Source organism: Cricetulus griseus (genome assembly GCF_003668045.3).
Source record: "Cricetulus griseus strain 17A/GY chromosome 1 unlocalized genomic scaffold, alternate assembly CriGri-PICRH-1.0 chr1_0, whole genome shotgun sequence".
Classification (NCBI taxonomy): Eukaryota; Metazoa; Chordata; class Mammalia; order Rodentia; family Cricetidae; genus Cricetulus; species Cricetulus griseus.
In genome coordinates, this window is record NW_023276806.1 from 136,002,984 (window position 1) to 136,023,436 (window position 20,453).

The window sequence follows — 20,453 nt, forward strand, 5'->3', positions numbered from 1 at the left end:
CTGGCTGCTGAATCTGAAGGAGCTGGAGACACAAACGCCTTTCCAAGTATTAGTCTTACACTCTTAGCCCACATTCTCAGCCACAGGGCCAAACGTATGCCAGTTAAAGCTGCTTAACACAATACCGACTGTAGCTTGCTTTGTTCATTTTGTTTTACAGTGCTGAGAATCAACCCAGAGCGCCCTCACCCACTCACAGCCAATGCTCTTCCACCAAATCCCAAGCTCAGGGCAGACTTTAGTATTTTTTGTCGGAAAGATAAATAAAAACATAATTACTGTTGGTAGAAAAAAAAAAAAAAAACCCAGGGCCTTAAATCTGATGCTTCTTAATATAAAATATTAGATTGTGGCTAAAATCTGCAACTTTATTTTCTAAGATGTTCAGTTCCTTGTACAAGGTAGATAGAGTGAGATGAATGCTTATTGCTCTCTCTCCCAATAAACCCTTAAAATTAGAGTTGGAAAAGGAGTGAGCAAGAAGAGTCCTGGAGTTGGGGGTGCTTGCTGGGCACACAGGGAAAATGTGATGGAAATGTGCATGCATGGATATTCCCGATTTTATAGAGCTGCAGGCGGAAGGATGCACAACAATCAATGCCCAGCAGGATTACAAAGAAACTCAGGACCCAGGACTGGCAAGAACAAAATGATGAGGGAGGATGAGAGCTTGAAGAGCAGGTAGACCAGTTTCCCATCTTCCTCACTTTCATATTTGAAACGACAGATCATCAATTATCTACACGGTTAAAAAAAAAAAAAAAGCTAGAATACTGTCCTCTAAAGATATCACTAAGCCGACTGTTAGGGAATTGGGACTGCTATTGAGGTTCTGGTCCTGCAGGGTAAACTCTTTCCCATTTAGGTATAGAAGGAACCCCAGATCAAACCCCTGTCAACCAGCAGCCTTTCTCTTCAGAGATAAGACCCACTGAAGAAACAGACCCACACTGTGCCTGATAGCTGAAGCAACTATTTCAGGCAGGTGGGGCATTTTACCAACTCCCAGTCTTAAATAGAAATTGTGATCCAGGATCACCAGAGAAGTGAGAAGAGAACCAATAGTAAATAAAACCAGAATTACAGTCCCCCCCCAGGGGTGGGGGGGACATATCTTAGAAAATTTAAAATTAAACAACCCTCTAATTCATATTCTTAGAGGTATTATAAAGTTAGAAGATGCTGTCAAGAAAGAACAACCAGAGACCAAGAATATCAAGAAAAATGAGTCATCAGAAGATAGTCCACAATGTGATGATGCACTTTTGTAGACTTTAAGTAGGTATAGATTGTCTGTAGATATAGATGCTCATAGAATCCAAAGGAGCATGGGAGTGGTCCATAGAACAATTGTCTTCAAGACGTCAAAGGCACAGATGTAGAGAGCCAGAGTCAGATCTGGCTGTAATTACAACATTTGTTTGTTAACAAAGAGGGGGACATAGCTGAAGCAAAAATTGTAAACCAAGCTATCTGTTAAATCTGAGTAGTGGGTACCTACTAGCCTGTATATTTTTATACTTAAAATATTTTTAATTAAAAATTAAAATGGTGAATGATAGAAAACTTCTATAATACTGTAAAATAAAATATGGTACACCTCCTCTCCCCATGGTGGGGAGCATACCTTTTAACAGTGATGAATAAGAATTTGACAGTTCAACCTGGGAGAAGAAAATGTAATCCTAATACTCTAGCTCTATAGTAAGCAAGGGTATATAGAGCAAACAGATACTGTTAATTCCGTTTCAATTTTTAAAGTCTGTATAAAGAAAAGCACAGAAGGCTTAGTTATACTTGGTGTGGGAATGAGGGGAGGAGCAGATGCAGGGTGAGGGTGCTCAGGTCCTTTTGCAAAGTGGGAGTCAAACAGTATCACCCTAAATTAACAAGTCTTCATACATTTCATTGCTCATTCATCACATAGTGTTTTGGAGTACTGTTTGTGTTCGTAGGCACCATGCTGAATGGTTAGAAATTAAGTGGTGAACAAAACAAATTCCCTGAGGCTCAGAGGCAGATATCTCCAAGTGAGGTGTTTAAAGGAAAAATAATGTAAACATAAAAACTTGGAAATGGGCAGGTTACTGAAGATAGGGATACTAAGTCTGTATCTTTCATAACAGAAATCAATTCAAAACATCTAAAATGGCATTGTCTAGTGGTAGATGTCTTCTTTACTGTGGAAACCACAAGAAGAATGTTCTCTGTGTGTCTGTGCTGTCCATGTAACAGCCATCGTCTGTCATGTTTGATTGTTGAGGACTTGACAGGTGGTTGTCTTGAAGTGGCTAGAAACTACTGTATTGAACAGAACAGGTTTGAAGTGGGCAAATCAAGAGATATTAGAATAAGCACCTTTAGAAAAAGAACTAAACAGGAAAACTATCAATCACGGTTGCCTGTAGGTAGGCGGGGGTTTGAAAGGAAAAGTTGATGAGCCTGATGAGCCATCTGTGTTGTGATTTTCGGCTACATGCATCTATTCCGTTGATTACTAATACTTTTGGAAGACTAGATTGCAACCAAATGGGATCTTTGAAGGAGAGTTGAGAGTCATCCTTTTAAAAATGAGATAAAAGTTACACTGGAAATGTCAGTTCTGGTGAATAATTTGGCAAGGATTAGGGACCTAAGCCTCAAACAATTCTTGTCAGCGGGAGGCCTGTTATTGTTTGTCTTGGCCTAGCAAAGAAGGTAAATTATGGTCAGGGAATAGAAAACCCCAAACTTACAAATTTTGAAATATTTAGCCGTATAGTGCTGTAAGACCCGGTGGACTCTAAAAATATGAATCCTCACCAAAATTGTGCCCAAATAAAAGTTGTCATTACGAAATATCACTCAAGCCCAACTGGAATTTAGTGTGTTCAGGGTTAGTCTACGTTTACATAACATTTTTGGAATTGCCTTTCAATTCAATAAATTCTTGTTCAAGTTTTTAGTGTTGTCTACTGACTGGTCATATAACCACCTTTCCGAGATCGAACTCTGGCTTAGGAGTAAGAGAAGAATGCAGGGGAGGTGGACACTGCATGCTCACTCATGTTAAGAGAGGAGACTGGGGGTAACACTTTGTGGACATGGTACAGATGAAATTATGTTGCTAATTTTAAGTTAGTATTTAAAAAACTCTTTGAAGGGAAAGAGGAGGAGATGGGCCTGGGAAACTGATGAGGTTTTTCCTAGGAAGAAATTGAAGTGAAAACTCTAAATTCTGTCCACACTGCCGGAGGAGTACCAGGCTACTGTTGGGTTGCAGGTGGAATAGACTTAGAAGAACTGTATCAAGCCCAGTCGAGGATTCGGGTGGAATAATTAGTTTTATTGTCATTTAAAACATCTGCTGGAGTATAGATAGCAACTACCAAGGGACAACTTAGTTATAATCATTTGGATCATTCACTTTGGGTCAGAGATGTCAATGAGCACGTCCTGAATTTGCCCCTTTTATATACAAGGAGAATTAAGATACAACTGCAGATAATGTGGCCTGATTGTTGAATGAAATCAAGGCAGAGCCGTTGTATTCTGAGTTGTCTGTTTTCCTTGTAGTCGCTATGTTTGTTTACTATCTTGAGATGAGAAGTCCTCCAGGGGAGAATACGTTTATTAAAGATAAGACATTCTTGACACTTGTAGGCTGCGATCTAAAAGGTACAGTTTATGTTCTTTGAAATGAAATGATAATAGGCCCACATCCAACCTCATCAAATAGAAACACAGGGGCGGAGTGGGGGGGGAGGGGGCAGGGAGCCTGCTGTTTATACAGGTTTTCACATGACTTTTCTTTTTAAAAGTGCATGGAACGCATCCAAAGCAAATGATGTTTTGTTGGATGAGAAGACCAAAAGGAAAAGCCTAGAGAAAGGAGGAGAGATGATGTTTCTTTAATGTCAAAGCTGACATAAACACATTTCCCTCCCCCCTCCCTTTCGCTAAAGATAATTTTCTCAACAAGGCGCAGATTGCTTCAGCCCTTGCCTATCGCCCTTTGAAGCACTTTCCTTGTTATTAGCAGTGGGGGCAGGGCTTCCTTTGAGGGTTTTTACAGCAGTTGAAGAGTCCTTCCTTTAAATACTTTCACATGATGAGGGAATTCCGCTTTCAAAGCGCTGTCATCACTATGGGTTCCCTGTCGGAGGACAATTTATTCCTGGGTGATGGTCCTTCTTAGCTTGATTGTCGGCAAGGACTTAGGTAACTTTCTGGTGGATTCACTTTCTGGAGTAATGCACTTCTTGGAGAGACACAACCAAACAACTGGTGCTTTTCTTTGTTAGCCTCCTTAGTGAAGGTAGCCACCATCCTCTTTAGAAGTGTGATCTATAGCAGGAATTGTTTCTCCTGTCGCTTTCCCGTGGTTAAGATTTGAACATCATACTGAACATCTGATTTTTAGAGCTGCCTCTCTTCCACAGTGCACAAGGACACTGTCAGTGGGAGGAGTATTGAAATGTCTTTATGGATTTATTTTTAGCATCTCCTCCAATGTGAATAGCACAGTAAACAACAAATGAACTATTCAAACATCATTTGTTTCCCAGCAACATTGGAATTTCTTTGAGAACCTCCATGCCATTTTACCCTCCTTGCCATGCTCTGTTCTCGAATATGGTCTTCTGGAAAATTCTGCCAACATTTAATTCAGGTTGACAAAATGCATATGTTTATGGCCGACCAGATCACTTGAATTGAGATATTCAAATATAATTGAGTTTCCTCATCACTGCTGCCTAAGGGTGAGTTGAGTTTGCTCTGTCTTTGTGGTGGTTTAAATAAACAAATAAAAATTTATATAGCTTCCGTGCTAGATCCACTCACATCATGGCTTTCAGATTTTTCCCTTTGAATAGTTTTTGACCAATAGTCAAAATTTATTATTCATTCATTATCAGCTTCCAGAGGCAAAATCCATGGCATGGTCAGCCTATCTGCATGGGACATTAAGCCAGTTCCATAAAGTTTGCAACCTCCTTCCTAGTAGTGTATTTGAATGAAAGACCTCTCAGCCTTGTATAGAGGAATAAGTGGGGTGTGAGAAGGGATTCCCAGGCTAATGCCCAGTTATCAGACTCTAGCATTGGTTCTGGTACTCTCCACTTCATTATTCTCTGCTCTCTCCCAAAACGTTCTGCCAAATGAGTGGCCTAAATGTTCTGCATGTTTCTGCTGCTCTGTGTACATAATGGAGCAGCTCTCTGTCTGTGCACAGAGCTTAATCTTAACCACCGTGAGTGAACTAAGTTGGGTGTCTCCCTGTGTTAGAAAGGTGTGTGTGTGTGTGTGTGTGTGTGTGTGAGAGAGAGAGAGAGAGAGAGAGACAGAGAGAGAGAGAGAGACAGAGAGACAGAGAGACAGAGAGAGACAGACAGAGACAGAGACAGAGACAGAGACACAGAGACAGAGTGTGAAAGAGAACATATATTATTATTAAAGCACATTGCAGAGGCCTAGACATACACACACACACACACACAGACACACACAGACACACACACACAGACACACACACACACACAGACACACACACACACACACACACACAACACACACACACACACACACACACACATACACGGGCACACACACTGTATGCTTTACTCATTCACTCCCTTGCTGTATGCTTCCTGGAAATGAGTGCGCTAAGCGCCCATGCTGCACTCTGACCTGTGCCACTGTGAGGCCATGAGTTTAGACTGCCTTCAAGGACTTATAACTTAGTCAGGAGGAAGGCATGGAGCAATGCTGGCCAATCTCAGGAGCAGATAAACAGAAAGACGAGGCTGTGTAAGAAGCAGAGTGGCATGGGTGGCGGGGGGGGGGGGGGGTAATCCGTGCTCAATTCCTGTCTTGACTTTTAGAAATAGGAAACTGTAGAATCTCATTTTTTATCTCTGGACTACTGAGTCAAGTCCCAAAGACTCTACCCTTCACCCCGGACCCTCCCCTATACTGGTATCAGGTACCTTAAACTACTTTCAAATGTGTTCCGCCATGGAAGGTTTAAAAAGGCCAACCCACTGCATTTTCTTTCTTTTCCTAGATAAATGACTTCATTTATCACTGTCCTTAAGTGTCACCATGAAATTTCCCTTGCTAGCAATTGGCACTTTGGCGATTTAACAAAGAACACCTAAATGTGTGAAACAGCCATTGCAAAAGCAAATGGTGCAGCCTAGCATATGGTCAGGGTCTTTTCAGAGTTCGGCGCATACTGAGTAATGAGTTACTTACACCAGTGAAGAGTGAAGCTGCAGGATGCTCCGGGTTAGGCTTTCCTGGTAGTGAGGAGCCCTGAGTTCACATAAAGGAACTGGAAGTGCTTTAGCTCATGCGGTTAAGTTTAGCATTGACTGTAAAGCAGCCTGCACTCATGTGGGGTCCAATTACGAGGAGTTTGGGCAAGTTCCCGAGGAAAAATCCTATTGTTGGGGTCTGCATACTGTTTTCTTTCAGTGTGTGTATTAAAGTGAAACATCACCCAGTGTTTGAGTGGCGCTTCCTTTCTGTGCGAACAAATGGCCCCTGAAAGAGAAAACAACAGTTACACCAGCAGCTCAGCAGCCTCCTAACCTCTTTCCTCACCAGACTTCAGGACCTCACACATCTTTGGAAGAAATGTTACAAAAACAAAAACAAACAAACCCAACCGTGTATTCCAAGTGTGCTCTACTCACCAAGAGTTTCTTAAAGTGTGGTTTTTAAAAAATGATAAGAATGCATGAAAATTGGAGGGGAAGATGCTGTTTGAGAAATAGTGCTATCTCTAGATGCGTGGGCATGCTGCTCTCTGAGCTTTTCCTAGGAAGCGATGTTCACCCACAAGATGCAGGCTGTGTACGAGATACACTTTAGACTAGGAAAGAAATTAGATGGAGATAGTTAATGGGATAACCATCCTCTTTATTTTAACCATATAAAACTAAGAATTGAAAAGCATGATTTTCTAAAGAAGTGTGGAAAAGTTAACATCCAAATCAATCGGTTGTTTTGGAAAATGCCACAATGGAAGATTAACAGTGCATCTAAGTCATGACTCTGAAGACAAGAGAAAGTGGTGACAGAGAGCTTTCAAAATCTTGGGATGCTCTCAGAAACTGTTAGTTGATCCAAGACTGTCTCAGGAAATGCACACTAGCTCAGCTCCGCTGTTGTCTCGGTGTGAGGAAAGGGTTAAACATCTATGCAACTCTACTGGTGGGGCTTTGACCCTTTCTTCCAGATTAAAGGAGCCTAGCATTAGTCACAGCTAAGGCTTTGCCTCATCTGCTTCATCATCCCTGAGATTAGCATCTAACCAGAGGTTTTGTCTCCTCCCTTTTGGTCCATGTGCCCGTTCTACTCCAGGTTGGCCTTCCTTTCATGATGTGATCAGCTCTGAGGCCATCGAGTTCACGGACGATTTTTCCTATGGGATGCACAGGGTGGAGACAAGCTGTTCTCAGGTGAGTTGCCCCCCATCCCCAGTATCAGATCCCTCTGTGCTGCAAACACTTCCTGAGGCTCTTCATTGTACAAACATGTAGTGACAAGGCCAAAGGGCTGTTCACAAGAGGGACAGACAAATACACTGCATCCTTTTAAAAGTCTGGATGATACCTCCATCTTTAGATGTTTAGCAAGACTAACACTGTGTCAGTCACTTCAACAATATTAAACAGTCATTGGTTGGTAGGTAGGGGGAATTCTTTTTTTCATCTGATCTACTATAGTGGTGAATGGGGCATTTGCAGGGTCTACGATGATTTCATTAAATAGCCTTGCATAGCCTGATATAATGATAGCTTTTCCTATGCCGTGTTCTATTATCATAATGTCTTTAATGGCTGTGATCCAAGTAATCCAAACACAGTCTGAGAAGATGTCAGACATGGCTTTCCCTGGGTAGAGGTTGGAGAGAAGCCATCAGAAGTGGAAGTTCAGCGGTAGGCTAGTTAAAGGGAAGTACAGGCTAAGGCAACTCTTTCTGGTTTTGTCGGTGTATATATTTGTCCATGTTTCCAAGGATGCTCTATTTAGTTCTGCCCCATTCGTCTGTACCTAAATTAATGTTGCCTCTACAGAAGAAAGTGAAAATGTTTTGGGGAGGAAATGAAAATAGTTAATGCATTAGAGGCTGAAACTGACTGGTATTTTGTGGCTAACCAAGAGACATAGCTGAAACGCCCATACAGAGAAAGCCATGGCATACTCTATGGTAATAAACCAGTTTGATTCTGCCCAACAAGCAAAAGAAGGATTTGGAGGGCTGGGGTACTCACATTTACTAGTACCCAAGACTGCTTTCTTGGAATATGGTCTTGTACAGATGGAGTAAAGAAAGGTACCGTTGGGCAGTTGCAGGGGCAGAGTGACCACCAAGTGGGCTTTCCTTGGGACTCCTCTGACTGTCCTTTACTGGGTTTCTCACTCTCTGTAGGTGCAAGATTCTTAGAGAGTAGGTAGTGTTTTTACTGTCAAGAAGGAAGGATATTTGTTTGAACTTGACCATCTGATGAATTTCTGGATTTCTTTATTACTAAATTTGTTCTTCAACTATTTCATATATATAGATGATACAGTCTACAGATTTGTTCTCAGTTAAAAAGCTAGGCTATCAAGTATACCATCTTCCACATATGAAGACCCCCCTCTCCCTTGAAAAGTGTAGGACCTCATTTATATAACTCATGTTTTCAGTTTGCTCAACTCTAAAAATAGCTCTAAGGTCACAGTGGAACTCTCTAGTGCTGGGTTTGCTCCTCAAAAATTCTAGTTGTACTGAGCATTGCCTACACAGATGCACATAATAACCTTATTCTCATTTTACAGTTGGGGAAACTGAGTCCCAGAGAAGGCAGTTGCTTGGGTAAAGTTGTGTAGCTCTAATTGCAGAGCTGAGATTTGCATTTAGGTAATCTGATTCCAGAACACTCTATTAAAGAGGGGTGTGTTCTTTTGGGGGGGCACTACACAAGGCCAAGTTGTAAAAGATGTTTAAAAACTCCATGATTCCCCAGCATTTGCTTTAATGTGATTCAGTTTTTAATTAAGTTGAATTATGACTGATAATGTAATAACTGTCACAGAAATCAACTGAGGCGGGGCTGGAGAGATGGCTCAGAGGTTGAGAGTACTGACTGCTCTTCCAAAGGTCCTGAGTTCAATTCCCAGCAACCACATGGTGGCTCACAACCATCCGTTATGAGATCTGGTGCCCTCTTCTGATGTGCAGATATACATGGAAGCAGAATGTTGTATATATAATAAATAAATAAAATCTAAAAAAAAAAGCTCAAAAAAACAAAAAAAGAAATCAACTGAGGCTGTCTATTCAAGAATCTAAAATTTCTGACAAAAGATAATATTATAGGCAGGATGGTACTCTGAGATTTGTGGTGTACATGGTAACTAGTAAACTCTCTCTCTCTCTCTCTCTATATATATATATATATATATATATACATATATATATATATATATATGGGCCACGTCTGTGTGTGTATGTATGTGTGTGATTGTATGTACACACACATGCATGTTTGCATGCACACCCCACCTCAAATTCATATACATAGCCTGTGCATAGGGGTCAGAGAGCAACTTGCAGAAGTCCTTTCTCTCCTTCCAGTGTGTGGTTCCATGGATTAAACCCAGATTCTCCTGTGGCATTGGTGGCAAATGACTTCACCAAATGAATTGTTCCCTCTTTTTAAAAAACTGCTTTAAAGTCTATCAAATGCCTACTTTCCTTTCGCTCATAACACAGTTTAAGTTCTAAGTTCTCTAGACAGATTTTTTTCTTTTTTTCTAAAGATTTTATTTATTATGTATATAATATTCTGTTTCCATGTATATCTGCACACCAGAAGAGGGCACCAAATCTTATAACGGATGGTTGTGAGCCACCATGTGGTTGCTGGGAATTGAACTCAGGACCTCTGGAAGAGCAGTCAGTGCTCTTAACCTCTGAGCCATCTCTCCAGCCCCCTCTAGACAGATTTTTAAAGGCACAGGGAAACTGAATTAGGCAATATTAACTCTCAGGTCCCTAATTTCTGAGGTTTGTGTCTAATTCCTAATCCAGGATTGGAGTGACCTTCCTCCTGTCCCTGTGCCAGGAAAGAGAGCATCAGCAATAGTTAAGGGAAGGTCTCTATGAAGGTGCCCTGAGATGACCAAAGGGACTATGTCAAAATGAGGTAATTCTCACAAAAGGTGTCCAGCAAAGTTCACAGCTTCTCCCTGCTGTCATAAGCAGCTAGCAGGGACCTGTTTCCACCACATATCATATCAGCCTCCTCCACATCTGTCACCAGACTCTTTGACTCTGCCCTCAAAAGGCTTTGTCTTCAAGCGGAGGGAGTTCCGAGACCCCAGGAGTCTAGTTCTTATCTGACCTAGTCTCCCTAACCTGCCAGCTGGTAAGCCACGCTCTGCTAGGGGCTTAAAGACAGTCGAAGAGGTAAGCATTCATGGTTAGCAACAGATAGTCCAGTGAAGTCAGGCCCTCCTGACAATAGCAGAAAAAATTCAGGTCAGAATTCTACATCTGGAGCGAGTGCAGGCCTAATAAATTGACTTCACTTTATTTCATAACCTTGAAGGAAACCATCATATCCAAGTTTACTCAAGTGGTTGTCTCTTTGTTACTGATGCCATCACTGCTGAAGCCTATCATAAGGCCCTTTAAATTTGTTTTAGAACATTATTAATTTATCTCATTAACCAAATCAATAGAAAGGTGACTATCCACAAATGTGAAGAATGTTTCAAAAGTTAAGCAATTTTTAGTAAAACCCGAGCCTTGTTAATCTTCTGCAGATGACAATTCCTATACTGTGGATGATTAAAGATACCCATGTGTCACAGTGGGGCTTCAGACACCCATGTGTCATGGTGGGGTTTCACATTCAGCTCACCTCTCATTTCTTGATCTTTCAGTAAAAGCATAGTATTAGCCTGGTGACTTCACAGTCATTTCCTTGACAAAAGATTAATATTTCAAGCACAGAGAAACAGGGCCTCTACTTGCACACAGGTGTCCTGAGGAACCATGGGAGGAAACAGTACTAAATGGCAAAGTAAATTGCTTTCCTTTTGAAAACTCTTTTCTCTTTCCCTTCGTGCCCAAGTATAAAAGCCTAGCTTTGAAAGTGCTTCATGCTGCAGATCAAACACTTCAGAAAAGCTGACGGTAAAAAAAAGCCCAAGTGTCCTAGAGCAGCGGCGAGAAAGGCCTCTAGGACAGTGGGAAATCCATCACTGTGGCACAGTACCACTGTGGGGAATGCACATGGTTGAGACCTGCAGTGAGGCTTTAAGGACTCAAGTTAAATTGGGTTCTTGGTCTCTTGTCTAGGATGCACTTTCTCTGGGTTCTCTGTAGGCTCCCTCCCTGAACATTCCTGAAAGGAAGCCTACAGGAGGAAGGACTCCTGTGAGAATTGTTTTTCCCCTTTGAACTGTTTCCACGTGCACCTTTGGAGTGAAGACTAGAGTGCTCAGGTGCAGTGTTTCCCCATAAAATAAAGAGCAGCCAGGCACCAAGAGAACTCGGAAAGCACACACGAGAGATTCTATCTGGGATGAAATCACTAACAGCAGGTTTCAGAGATTTCTTCATCAGGCAACCAGTTTGTTTCAGTTACTACCAGGTGTGCTGAGTGATCCCAGCACACATTGCCAATTGGCTGGGGCTAGGGAGGCAAAGCTCGAAGGCGGCTAAGGAAACAATGCATCACTGACAACTTCCATCCATCATCCCAGCCTCTGGCCTGGCTAGAAGCTGGAGGGAATGGGCTCCATGTGCACTCTCTCCCTTTGTCTTGTGTACTCTTAAGCCCAGACCCATATACCTGACAGGAAGCCTGATGTGTGGTTGCTCTTTCCTGAGAAACAGCGGGCAGTGTATGGCAGGCACCAATGTGGTGGCAGACATAGATGTGATCACCTGTGCTACCCTTAGTGACCTAGCATGCTGTGAGTCTTGCAGTGGTTCTCAACCTTCCTAACACTGCTACACTTGAATGCAGTTTCTCATGTTGTGGTGACCCCCAAACATACAAGTATTTTTGTTGGTACATCATAACTGTAATTTTGTTACTGTAATGAATGATAATGTAAATATCTGATATACAGGATACCTGGTATGCTACCCCAAAAGGGGTTGTGACCCACAGGTTGAGAACCACTGCTGGAGCGCATCTTGCTACCATTTTGCTACCATGACGTCATCTCTGTCATTTACTTGCAGATACTGTTGTTGTCTCCTAACTGTGTCTTTTCTCTTTCTCTTTTACCCGTGTCAGGTTTTGAAGCAGAACTTCCCTTTCTGGTTAATCGGAGGACTGGTTCCCAATTAGCAAATAAAAGGACTAAGTTGAAAATAAATAATAAATAAATAAATAAATAAATGGACTAAGTTGGAAAATCAACTTAATTCATTTGGTTTTCTGAAAAACGATGTAGGAAGTGAAGACCACATAACTTCAAACCGGCTCCAAATCTATCCTTGTTACACTTTTTTTTTTGATAGGGAAGCATGCTCAGACCCTCACAAGACGATTAATGAATGGAAGCAGCATTGCTTATTTTGCCCAGCAAGCTGTGTTTTCTCAATAACTACTGTCTGTGCACGCACACACCCCACCTCAGGCTTTTATATGCACACTCCTCTCAGATGCTGAGTGATCAAAGGGCCAGATCTGCACATGAGATAGTAACTGTGCACCAGTCACCGAGAATACTAGCTGCTGTTGGCCTACTCCTTGAATGCTTCGGCAGGCAGAAATCAGTGTTTTCCTGTGTCCACAGGGCGAGTATATGGAGTTTTCCTAGTGTCTTAGCTGCTGATCCCTGCACACTTAGCCACAGTTGTTTATTGAAAGGAAAAGCAATCTGAGCTGCCTTCTTTGATATCACCTAAACCTGCATAGAAAGTGGTAAAAATAATGCAATATTTGTTCCTTGGGCCTGCTTCATATTTTCCAGGCAATTGATCAAATCATTCGCGGTTCATTTTCTGTTCTTTAATAAATGGACACAGTATGTTGTCAGTAATGTAAGGATGCACCTTTTGCATGGGAGTGCTGCAGAGCCAACACTGCTGTTGTGCTGTTTGTCAGTCACTAGAGAACCTGTTTGTGTTGAGCTTAGTACCTTTGGAGGGAACGCTGAGGTTGTAGGCATTTCTGTTGTGATGAGCACCCTCCATGCTTTCTGTCTTGCTGTTTGCACTTGTAGGTTAATCCCAGTCCCTTGTCAGTTCATATGCCCTTCCTAATTTATAAGTGTTTTATGAATAGCTCAATGGGAGGGATAGAGAAATCATATATAAGCTGCTTCTGTTGAATGTTCACCCAAATCTCCACTCTTTCCTCCCTTGGTCATTTCCTTCACTTGTGTTACCAAAGTCACCAGGGAGGCCTCTGGACACCTGATACTTTCTCTTTCCCCTCTCTTCTTAGCTGGTTTCTATGGGGTCACTGAGTTTCTTGTTTATTGTCCATATTTCTTTTTTTCCCTCTTTTTTTAAAAATTTAAATTAGAAACAAGCTTGTTTTTTACATGTCAATCCCAGTTCCCTCTCCCTCCCCTCCTCCCCGTCCCCCATTGCCCTCCCCCCCATACCATCCCCTTTATGCTCCCAGGAGGGTGAGGTCTTCCATGGGGGGATCTTCAAAGTCTGTCATATCATTTGAATCAGGGCCTAGGCCCTGGTTCGTGTGTCTAGGCTGAGAGAGTATCCCTCTGTGTAGAGTGGGCTCCCAAAGTCCATTCATATGCTAGGGATAAATACTGAGCCCCATAGATTGCCCAGGCCTCCTAACTGAAACCCATGTTGGGGGGGGGGGGCTGGGTGGGTCCTTTGTCCACATTTCTTACTGGCAGATAAGTAATCTGAGGCCAGAGATTGTTGCCTGAATCTTCAAAGTGTAGGATAGTGCCTGGTGTTAGTATTCAGATATCTGTGCTGACCTGCTCTTGGGGTTCTGACAGGATACACTCTCAGCTACAGCCTCTAAGAGCACCTCCTGTGCACATTCACCATGTTCCCTTTTAAAGGGCTCTGCCCACCTCCCGTCTTTCTCTTTCTGTCTGTCTGTTCCTCTCCCTCTCTCTCTGTTTCTCAGCCTGTCTTTCTGTCTCTCCCCACCCCTCTCTTCTTTTCTGCTGCTCCTATCTCCAGAGGCCCATCTCCTTCTCCCTTCCCCTCCCCTCCCCGTCCCTCCCCACCTTTCCCATGATTAAAACAAAAAACAAAACAAAACAAAAACAACAACAACAAAAAACATCTCCACATTGAGCTCTGTCACACGGGTGACATCTTTTTCTCTCATGCCACTTTTTAAGTTATAACACCTGGCATGTAACAGGTACTCCATAGTTGCCAATCAAACAAGTCAGTGGAAACCATTTAGTCCAACCATTGGCTTCTTTGCTTCCTGCTGAGTTCTGTGTTTCCAAAGCCTGTTGGAGATGGTATACTGATGCCTCCATTGCCTTACCTGTCCCCGCTGAGAAGAAGTGGGAGATGTGTACATGAGGCACACGTCACCATCTAGAGCTATACTCAGCTTCAAAACAGTTAGCACAAGCATTTATTCAGTAGCCAGCCTTGTGGAGAAGCTGCATCCAGCCACTGCATCCAACCACTGCATCCAGCCACTGCATCCAGTTGTTCAGTCTTTTAGACTCAATAACTGTCCTTCTGCCTCTCTCCTTTCTTGGTGTTTTGATGAATAGCTTCTTTCTTCTCCACATATTTAGTTCATTGTGTGTGGGGGGGTGGGGTGGGGGGTGGAGGGAGCAGTGTGACAATCCACCTATTGGAAGCTAAGAAAAAGCAACTGTGTGGGCTAGGGACTTTCCACTTACTACATTTTCAGCGTTGGTGACCATGACATAAATCTCCAGAGTCTTGCCATTGCTTCATTGGGTCCCAAGCACATCCGGTGCTGATGTTAAGTTTTACTGCCCATGCAAACAGCCATCACCTCTGTCATGGCCAGTTAAACAGTATCTTTTACAGTGGACTTCTGCATATCTGAAACCCACCCATCCAAAGCCAAAGTCATGCCAGGGGGGAAGACATTTCACTCTGCCCTGTTTGTTACAAGGGGAGATCAAGGGTCAATTCAATTAAAAAAAAATTACTGCAGTTGTTTTCCAGCTGGCTGAGCGAGTTCACAGATCAAAACATACAGTGGCTCCTAAATGATTTCTGATATGCACAATTCCAGTGTTTTTTATTCTCGGCATGTGGTGCAAAGCCTGCCTGAAACCATCTCCGCAGCTATTGACAGACAGATTAGAAATGGTCCAGAGTGCTTTCTGTCATTCCTACACAGGCTAGCCATTCACTGGAACTGCCATTCAGAGCCTACTGTGTGCATGTGTGTGCCCTAAACATCCTTTTTCTCTTGCAGTGTGGTGCTCATCTTGGGCACATCTTTGATGATGGACCTCGTCCGACCGGCAAAAGATACTGCATCAATTCGGCCTCCTTGTCTTTCACTCCCACAGACAGCAGTGAGGCAAAAGGAGGCGGTGGCAGAGAGAGTAGCAGCCCAGCATCGGCAGACAGAGCAGAGCTGTAGAATTGGGGAGAGTGGTGGAAACAAAGTGTTCTCAATGCACAGCTGATTGAAAAATCAAAAAAATGGTTGATCTTAACAGAGTTATTTTTCAGAAGCTATAAGGGCAGTTTATGCTATTGAAATTGTTCTCTCTCTCTCTCTCTCTCTCTCTCTCTCTCTCTCTCTCTCTCTCTCTCTCTCTCTCTCCAGGAGCTCTGCCCATCCATGTATTCTACTGTTGACTAGGTAAAGAACTGAGTGTAGGTCTTACAAATGGAGACCACTTTGTGGTGTTCTTTCTCAAGCTTCTAAGTAGCCTTGGAGTTGTTTTCTTCCGGCTCAGACCTCCCTTTGGTTTTGTTGTGGGTTGCCCCTTTGACTAAGAGGTAGAAGCTGTTTGGTCTTCTAAGGGGATATCAGAGAGCTGGTGCTCAGGGGCAGGGAGCAGAGCTGGGAAAGGCAGGGTATCCAGACATGTGGCCTTATGATAAAGATGGAGTGATGTCTTAGATTTCTAGTCTCTGCGGAAAGTCTGAGCTAAGGTTTTTTTTTTTTTTTCTCACTGAAAGGGTGTGAAGGTCTAAAGTCGTTCCTTATGTTAGATTGTTACCAGATCTGAGAGGGCTCTCTGAGGGTTGCTGCAGAGACGTAAACATTACCTCGTGGGCAGGTCTTTATTTTATATTATTTTCCATTGAAAACAGTGGAATGTAAGACAACTGTAAAATGCTGCACCCCATTTCTGTCCAAAGCTCACAAAGAAGAATGCCTGCCTGTTGCCTTTGTGTGAGCATTTCTCTCCACACCTCATGAGAACTACATCTGGGTGAGCATTTCAGAAGATTCCCCAGAGCAAAATAAAATATTAGGGACAACATACTTCATCAAGGCGGTAGAAAAGAGAAAGATCAGAGAAGGCCAAGTCTTCTTGAAGTCTTGAGTATTCAATAATCCCATGCTGTGTACAGGTACTACACCTAACCCAAACTTCTACATAGCAACAGGAGGCCTGTGGAAAGATATTGTGCATTAAGACAGATAGTCAGGCCCAAGTTCCACACTCCACTGTGTGTACAAGGGACAAGCCATTTAGCCTTAGTGTGCCTATATCTTCATGTACACAATAGGACTCATATATTTATAAAATATATTGATACTCTCAGGGCAAAATTACTATATCAATATACAATTAAGATCAGTATTGTAAAGTCACACTGCTCTAGTTCAATCACCTCAAAGGCCATACAGCAGGCATTCAAAATGGAAAGAAGCAGAGGTGGACTCAGTTGGTTGATGTGGAAACAGATGGACCAAAAGTCAGACTTTTTTCTTGTAGCAATATGGCAGGTGAGACCACCATGTCTGGGAGCTTCTGGGCTTATCTGGGTACTTCCTGGATGTCCTGGCATCCTGGTGAGTCTTCACTGTCATACAGTTCTAGAGAAGTTCATGCTCTTAACGTAGACACACGGGAAAGTCATCTGAACATCAGTTCCTCACCCAACCAGATGTTTCACCCCAAGCCCAGGGCTACTCTGGATTTCACAGGCTTTGTTCTTCTCTAAAAAACAAGAGGAAAATGTAAGACAAGGCATCCAGACTACTGTATGAGTCTTTGCAACACCATGAATGATCCCATGTGGGGTGGCTAAGTACAGACATGGGTCTCACTTGTCATTGGCACAGCAAGACAGCCATTCTTCAGAGACACACACAGCCCTTTCTGACCATGCCTATCAGTGTGGTGGCTTCCCCAGGGTTCCTTGGATATGAGCCTCAGTGTTGGAGTAGACAAGGAAGATAATTGAGGAGTTCCTTCCTCCCCAGAGACTTGGGGCTCTTCCTTCATTTTTATAGTACTATAGCATTAGACACACACACACACACACACACACACACACACACACACACACACACACAGAACCCTGCTTTCTAACTTTTACTGTTTTTTTTTTAAACAAAAGCCAGCTTTTTCCAGCACCAACTTTAAAAAAAAAAAAAAACATATGTAATATCCATTGAAAGAAAAAAAAGAAAGGGAGAAAGGAAGAAAGAAAGATGTGTGAACTCAGTTTAATTCCAAATAGACTTTTGGGCTTAAGTGGTATCAAATTTAATTATATTTCTGCCTTATATTAAAGAAATATAGTGTTAAAATGTCAGTGAGCAATAACATCAGCGGTTGAGCTCCAGATTTACTGTCGAAAGATATGGAGCGCAGGGAATGGAGGCAATAGGGTGAGGTGTGTGTGATCCATGGGAGGAGTTCTGCCCTTTAACACTGGGGATGCACTGGCTTCCCTATCCCCAATTCCCAGCTCCCACTGGATCATTGGACAATGCAGAGATGTGCTGGAAGGCAGGAAATGTGTCTATATGAGCACGCCTAAGAGACCTGGAAGGAGGCAGCAGCAAGCATCAGTTGTATTCATGTACTCAAACTTTTCACTTCTATGTATATAAAATCTCAACGCAAATGACGTAGCAATTGGGACAGAACCTCTCTGTGTTGTCTAAAATGCCTTGCTTTCGATATGAGAAGCCAAGAGAATTACTACCATTTTTTTTTGAAGGTTATGTATGACTCTTGACTTAGAATGCTTTTTTAACAACTTTTCTCCCAATAGTTTAAAACTTTTAGAAAGTGACATGAAACCTTCATTGAAAAGCCTTTTCCTATATTTGTTGTATACAGAAATTAGGTAATAAAGTCTCTTTATACAAATGTCTCTCTTCTCTGATTCCTGAAGACTTGACCACTTTCCAGCATGGCTGCCCGCCATGCACAGTGACTACAGTAGACTTCCCCTACCAGCTGCCCTGCTCTTTGTGCCTGAGAAAGCTTCTTCTCTGCTCCAGCCTTTGGAATTTGGGGACTCTTTGTAACCCAGGCCACAGGAAAGGTCTCGAGAGTCCTCAAGGCCTGTGCTTTGGAAATTCCCACCGTCTTAACTGCAGGTGTGACAATGTTAACTGAAGGCCTGGTGCCATGCTGCCTAGGCTCAGAGGTAAGGGTTGGTCCCTAGAAAAGGAAGTACAGAGGTCCCCACTACTCACAGATTAAAAAGTCATCTCTACAAATGGGGCAATAGTGGAACATTTTGTAATCCCAGGATTTAGGACACTGAGGCAGGAGAATCACTGTGAGTTTGAGGTCAGTCTGGACTACCTAGTGAATTCCAGTATAGCCCGGGCTACAGTATGAGAGACCCTGTCTCTAAGAACCAAAATAAAATAAGAACTCATCTACAGATAGGTTTTGATATAATATTACTTACTGTTGAAATGTTTGTGTATTTTTGTTAATTGTTTTATTGGCCTATTTGAGAGAGGAAGGGGGGCTACTGGAGACATGCTTTTCAACTAGTTCTCCAAGTCATATTCCTGACCAGCAGTTTCATGCAGGGAATCTCCTACAGCACAGCCTCCATCAGCATCTTGGGAACTTACTAGAAATGCAGATACTCTTGCCTCATCCATACTTGCAGCATCAAAACTTCTGAGTTGGGGCTTTAGCCAGCATGCTTTAGTAATCCTCCATGTGATTCTGGCCTTGGCTCTGGGAAACCATTGCTCAATACCTCTACTGAGCAAACGTCCCTGTGTGCATTCCTTTTGAAGAGCATCTGTATCTACTCTTCACAAACAACCAGTTCTTGTCCTATAGCAAAGGAGTTAAGGTTTGGCTCAGCCTCCATGCTGTCTTCCTTCATTGTCCCTCACATGTCTCTACCAGCTAGCTGCGGTTCTTGATTTCCTGCTTGCATCCCTGGGCTGAAACTGGGAGCTCAGTGGAGCACAGCAGGGCCTTTCTAGAACCACAGGTTATTACAACAGGGTTCAGTTCAGTAACTTTTATGAGTGAGATGACAAACCTCAGTGCATATATCCATACATGATCTTTCCACCCCATTTTTCCTGTATCTACACCACTGAGAGTCCTAAAAAGGTACTATGTACTATCTCTAATATATATAATATATAATATATATGTGTGTGTGGATATGTGTATGCAAATATACATATAAATACATACAACATATATACACACAGATACACATATATAGTCTTAGTTACTGTTCTGTTGCTGTGAAGAATAGGACCAAGGAAGCTTATTAAGGAAAGTTTTTTTGTTTTTTTGTTTTTTCCCAGAGCTGAGGATCAAACCCAGTGCCTGTGCTTGCTAGGCAAGCGCTCTACCACCGAGCTAAATCTCCAACCCTAAAAGAAAGCATTTAATTGGGGACTGGTTTACACTTTCAGAAGTTTAGACCATGCTCAGTGAGGCAGGCAGACATGTTGTCAGAGCAGTAGATGAATATTTACATCCTGATCCACAGGCAGACAGGGAGAGAGAGAAGTGGGGTGCATGGCAAGGGCTTTTTAAGCCTCAAAGCCCACCTGCAGTGACACACCTCCTCCAACAAGGACACACATCCTGATCCTTCCTAATCCATCCACCAACTGGGAAACATGTTTTCAAATATATGAGCCTATGGGGCCATTATTATTCAAACATCATATATAGACACCCATAAAAATTTCCATAGTTTAGTAATAAAATCATTTATAGACAATATTGGTGTGGTAGTTTGAATGTAATTATCCCCCAGAATTGGCACTATTACTAGGTGTGGCTTTGTTGGAGTAGGTGAGGCCTTGTTGGAGGAACTGTGTAAATGTTGGGGTGGACTTTGAGGTTTCCCATGCTTAGGCTACCACCCAATGTCTCAGTCAATTTCCTGATGCCTGCAAGATGATGAACTCTCAGCCCAGCACCACATCTGCCTGCATGCCTCCATGCTTCCCACCATGATGATAATGGCCTGAACCTCTGAAACTGTAAGTGAACCTCCCCAATAAAATGTTTTCCTTACAAGAGTTGCCATG

The 20,453-nt window shown here is 42.6% G+C and overlaps 1 protein-coding gene across 4 annotated transcripts in view; it reads left to right on the plus strand.

The window, feature by feature from the left end:
• Positions 1 to 18,292, plus strand: part of Msrb3 (methionine sulfoxide reductase B3) — a 114,461-nt gene extending 96,169 nt beyond the window's left edge. For 3 of the 4 annotated variants that reach the window (XM_035450468.1, XM_027392309.2, XM_027392311.2), the window contains 2 exons: positions 7,351 to 7,448; positions 15,414 to 18,292. In XM_035450468.1, coding sequence (XP_035306359.1) covers positions 7,351 to 7,448; positions 15,414 to 15,584 — 269 coding nt within the window. In that variant the 3' untranslated portion in view covers positions 15,585 to 18,292. Of the gene's footprint in view, positions 1 to 7,350; positions 7,449 to 12,293; positions 12,403 to 15,413 lie in introns of those variants that run through there. The other variant, XM_027392310.2, reaches the window with a different exon arrangement.
• The last annotated feature ends 2,161 nt before the right edge of the window (positions 18,293 to 20,453 follow it).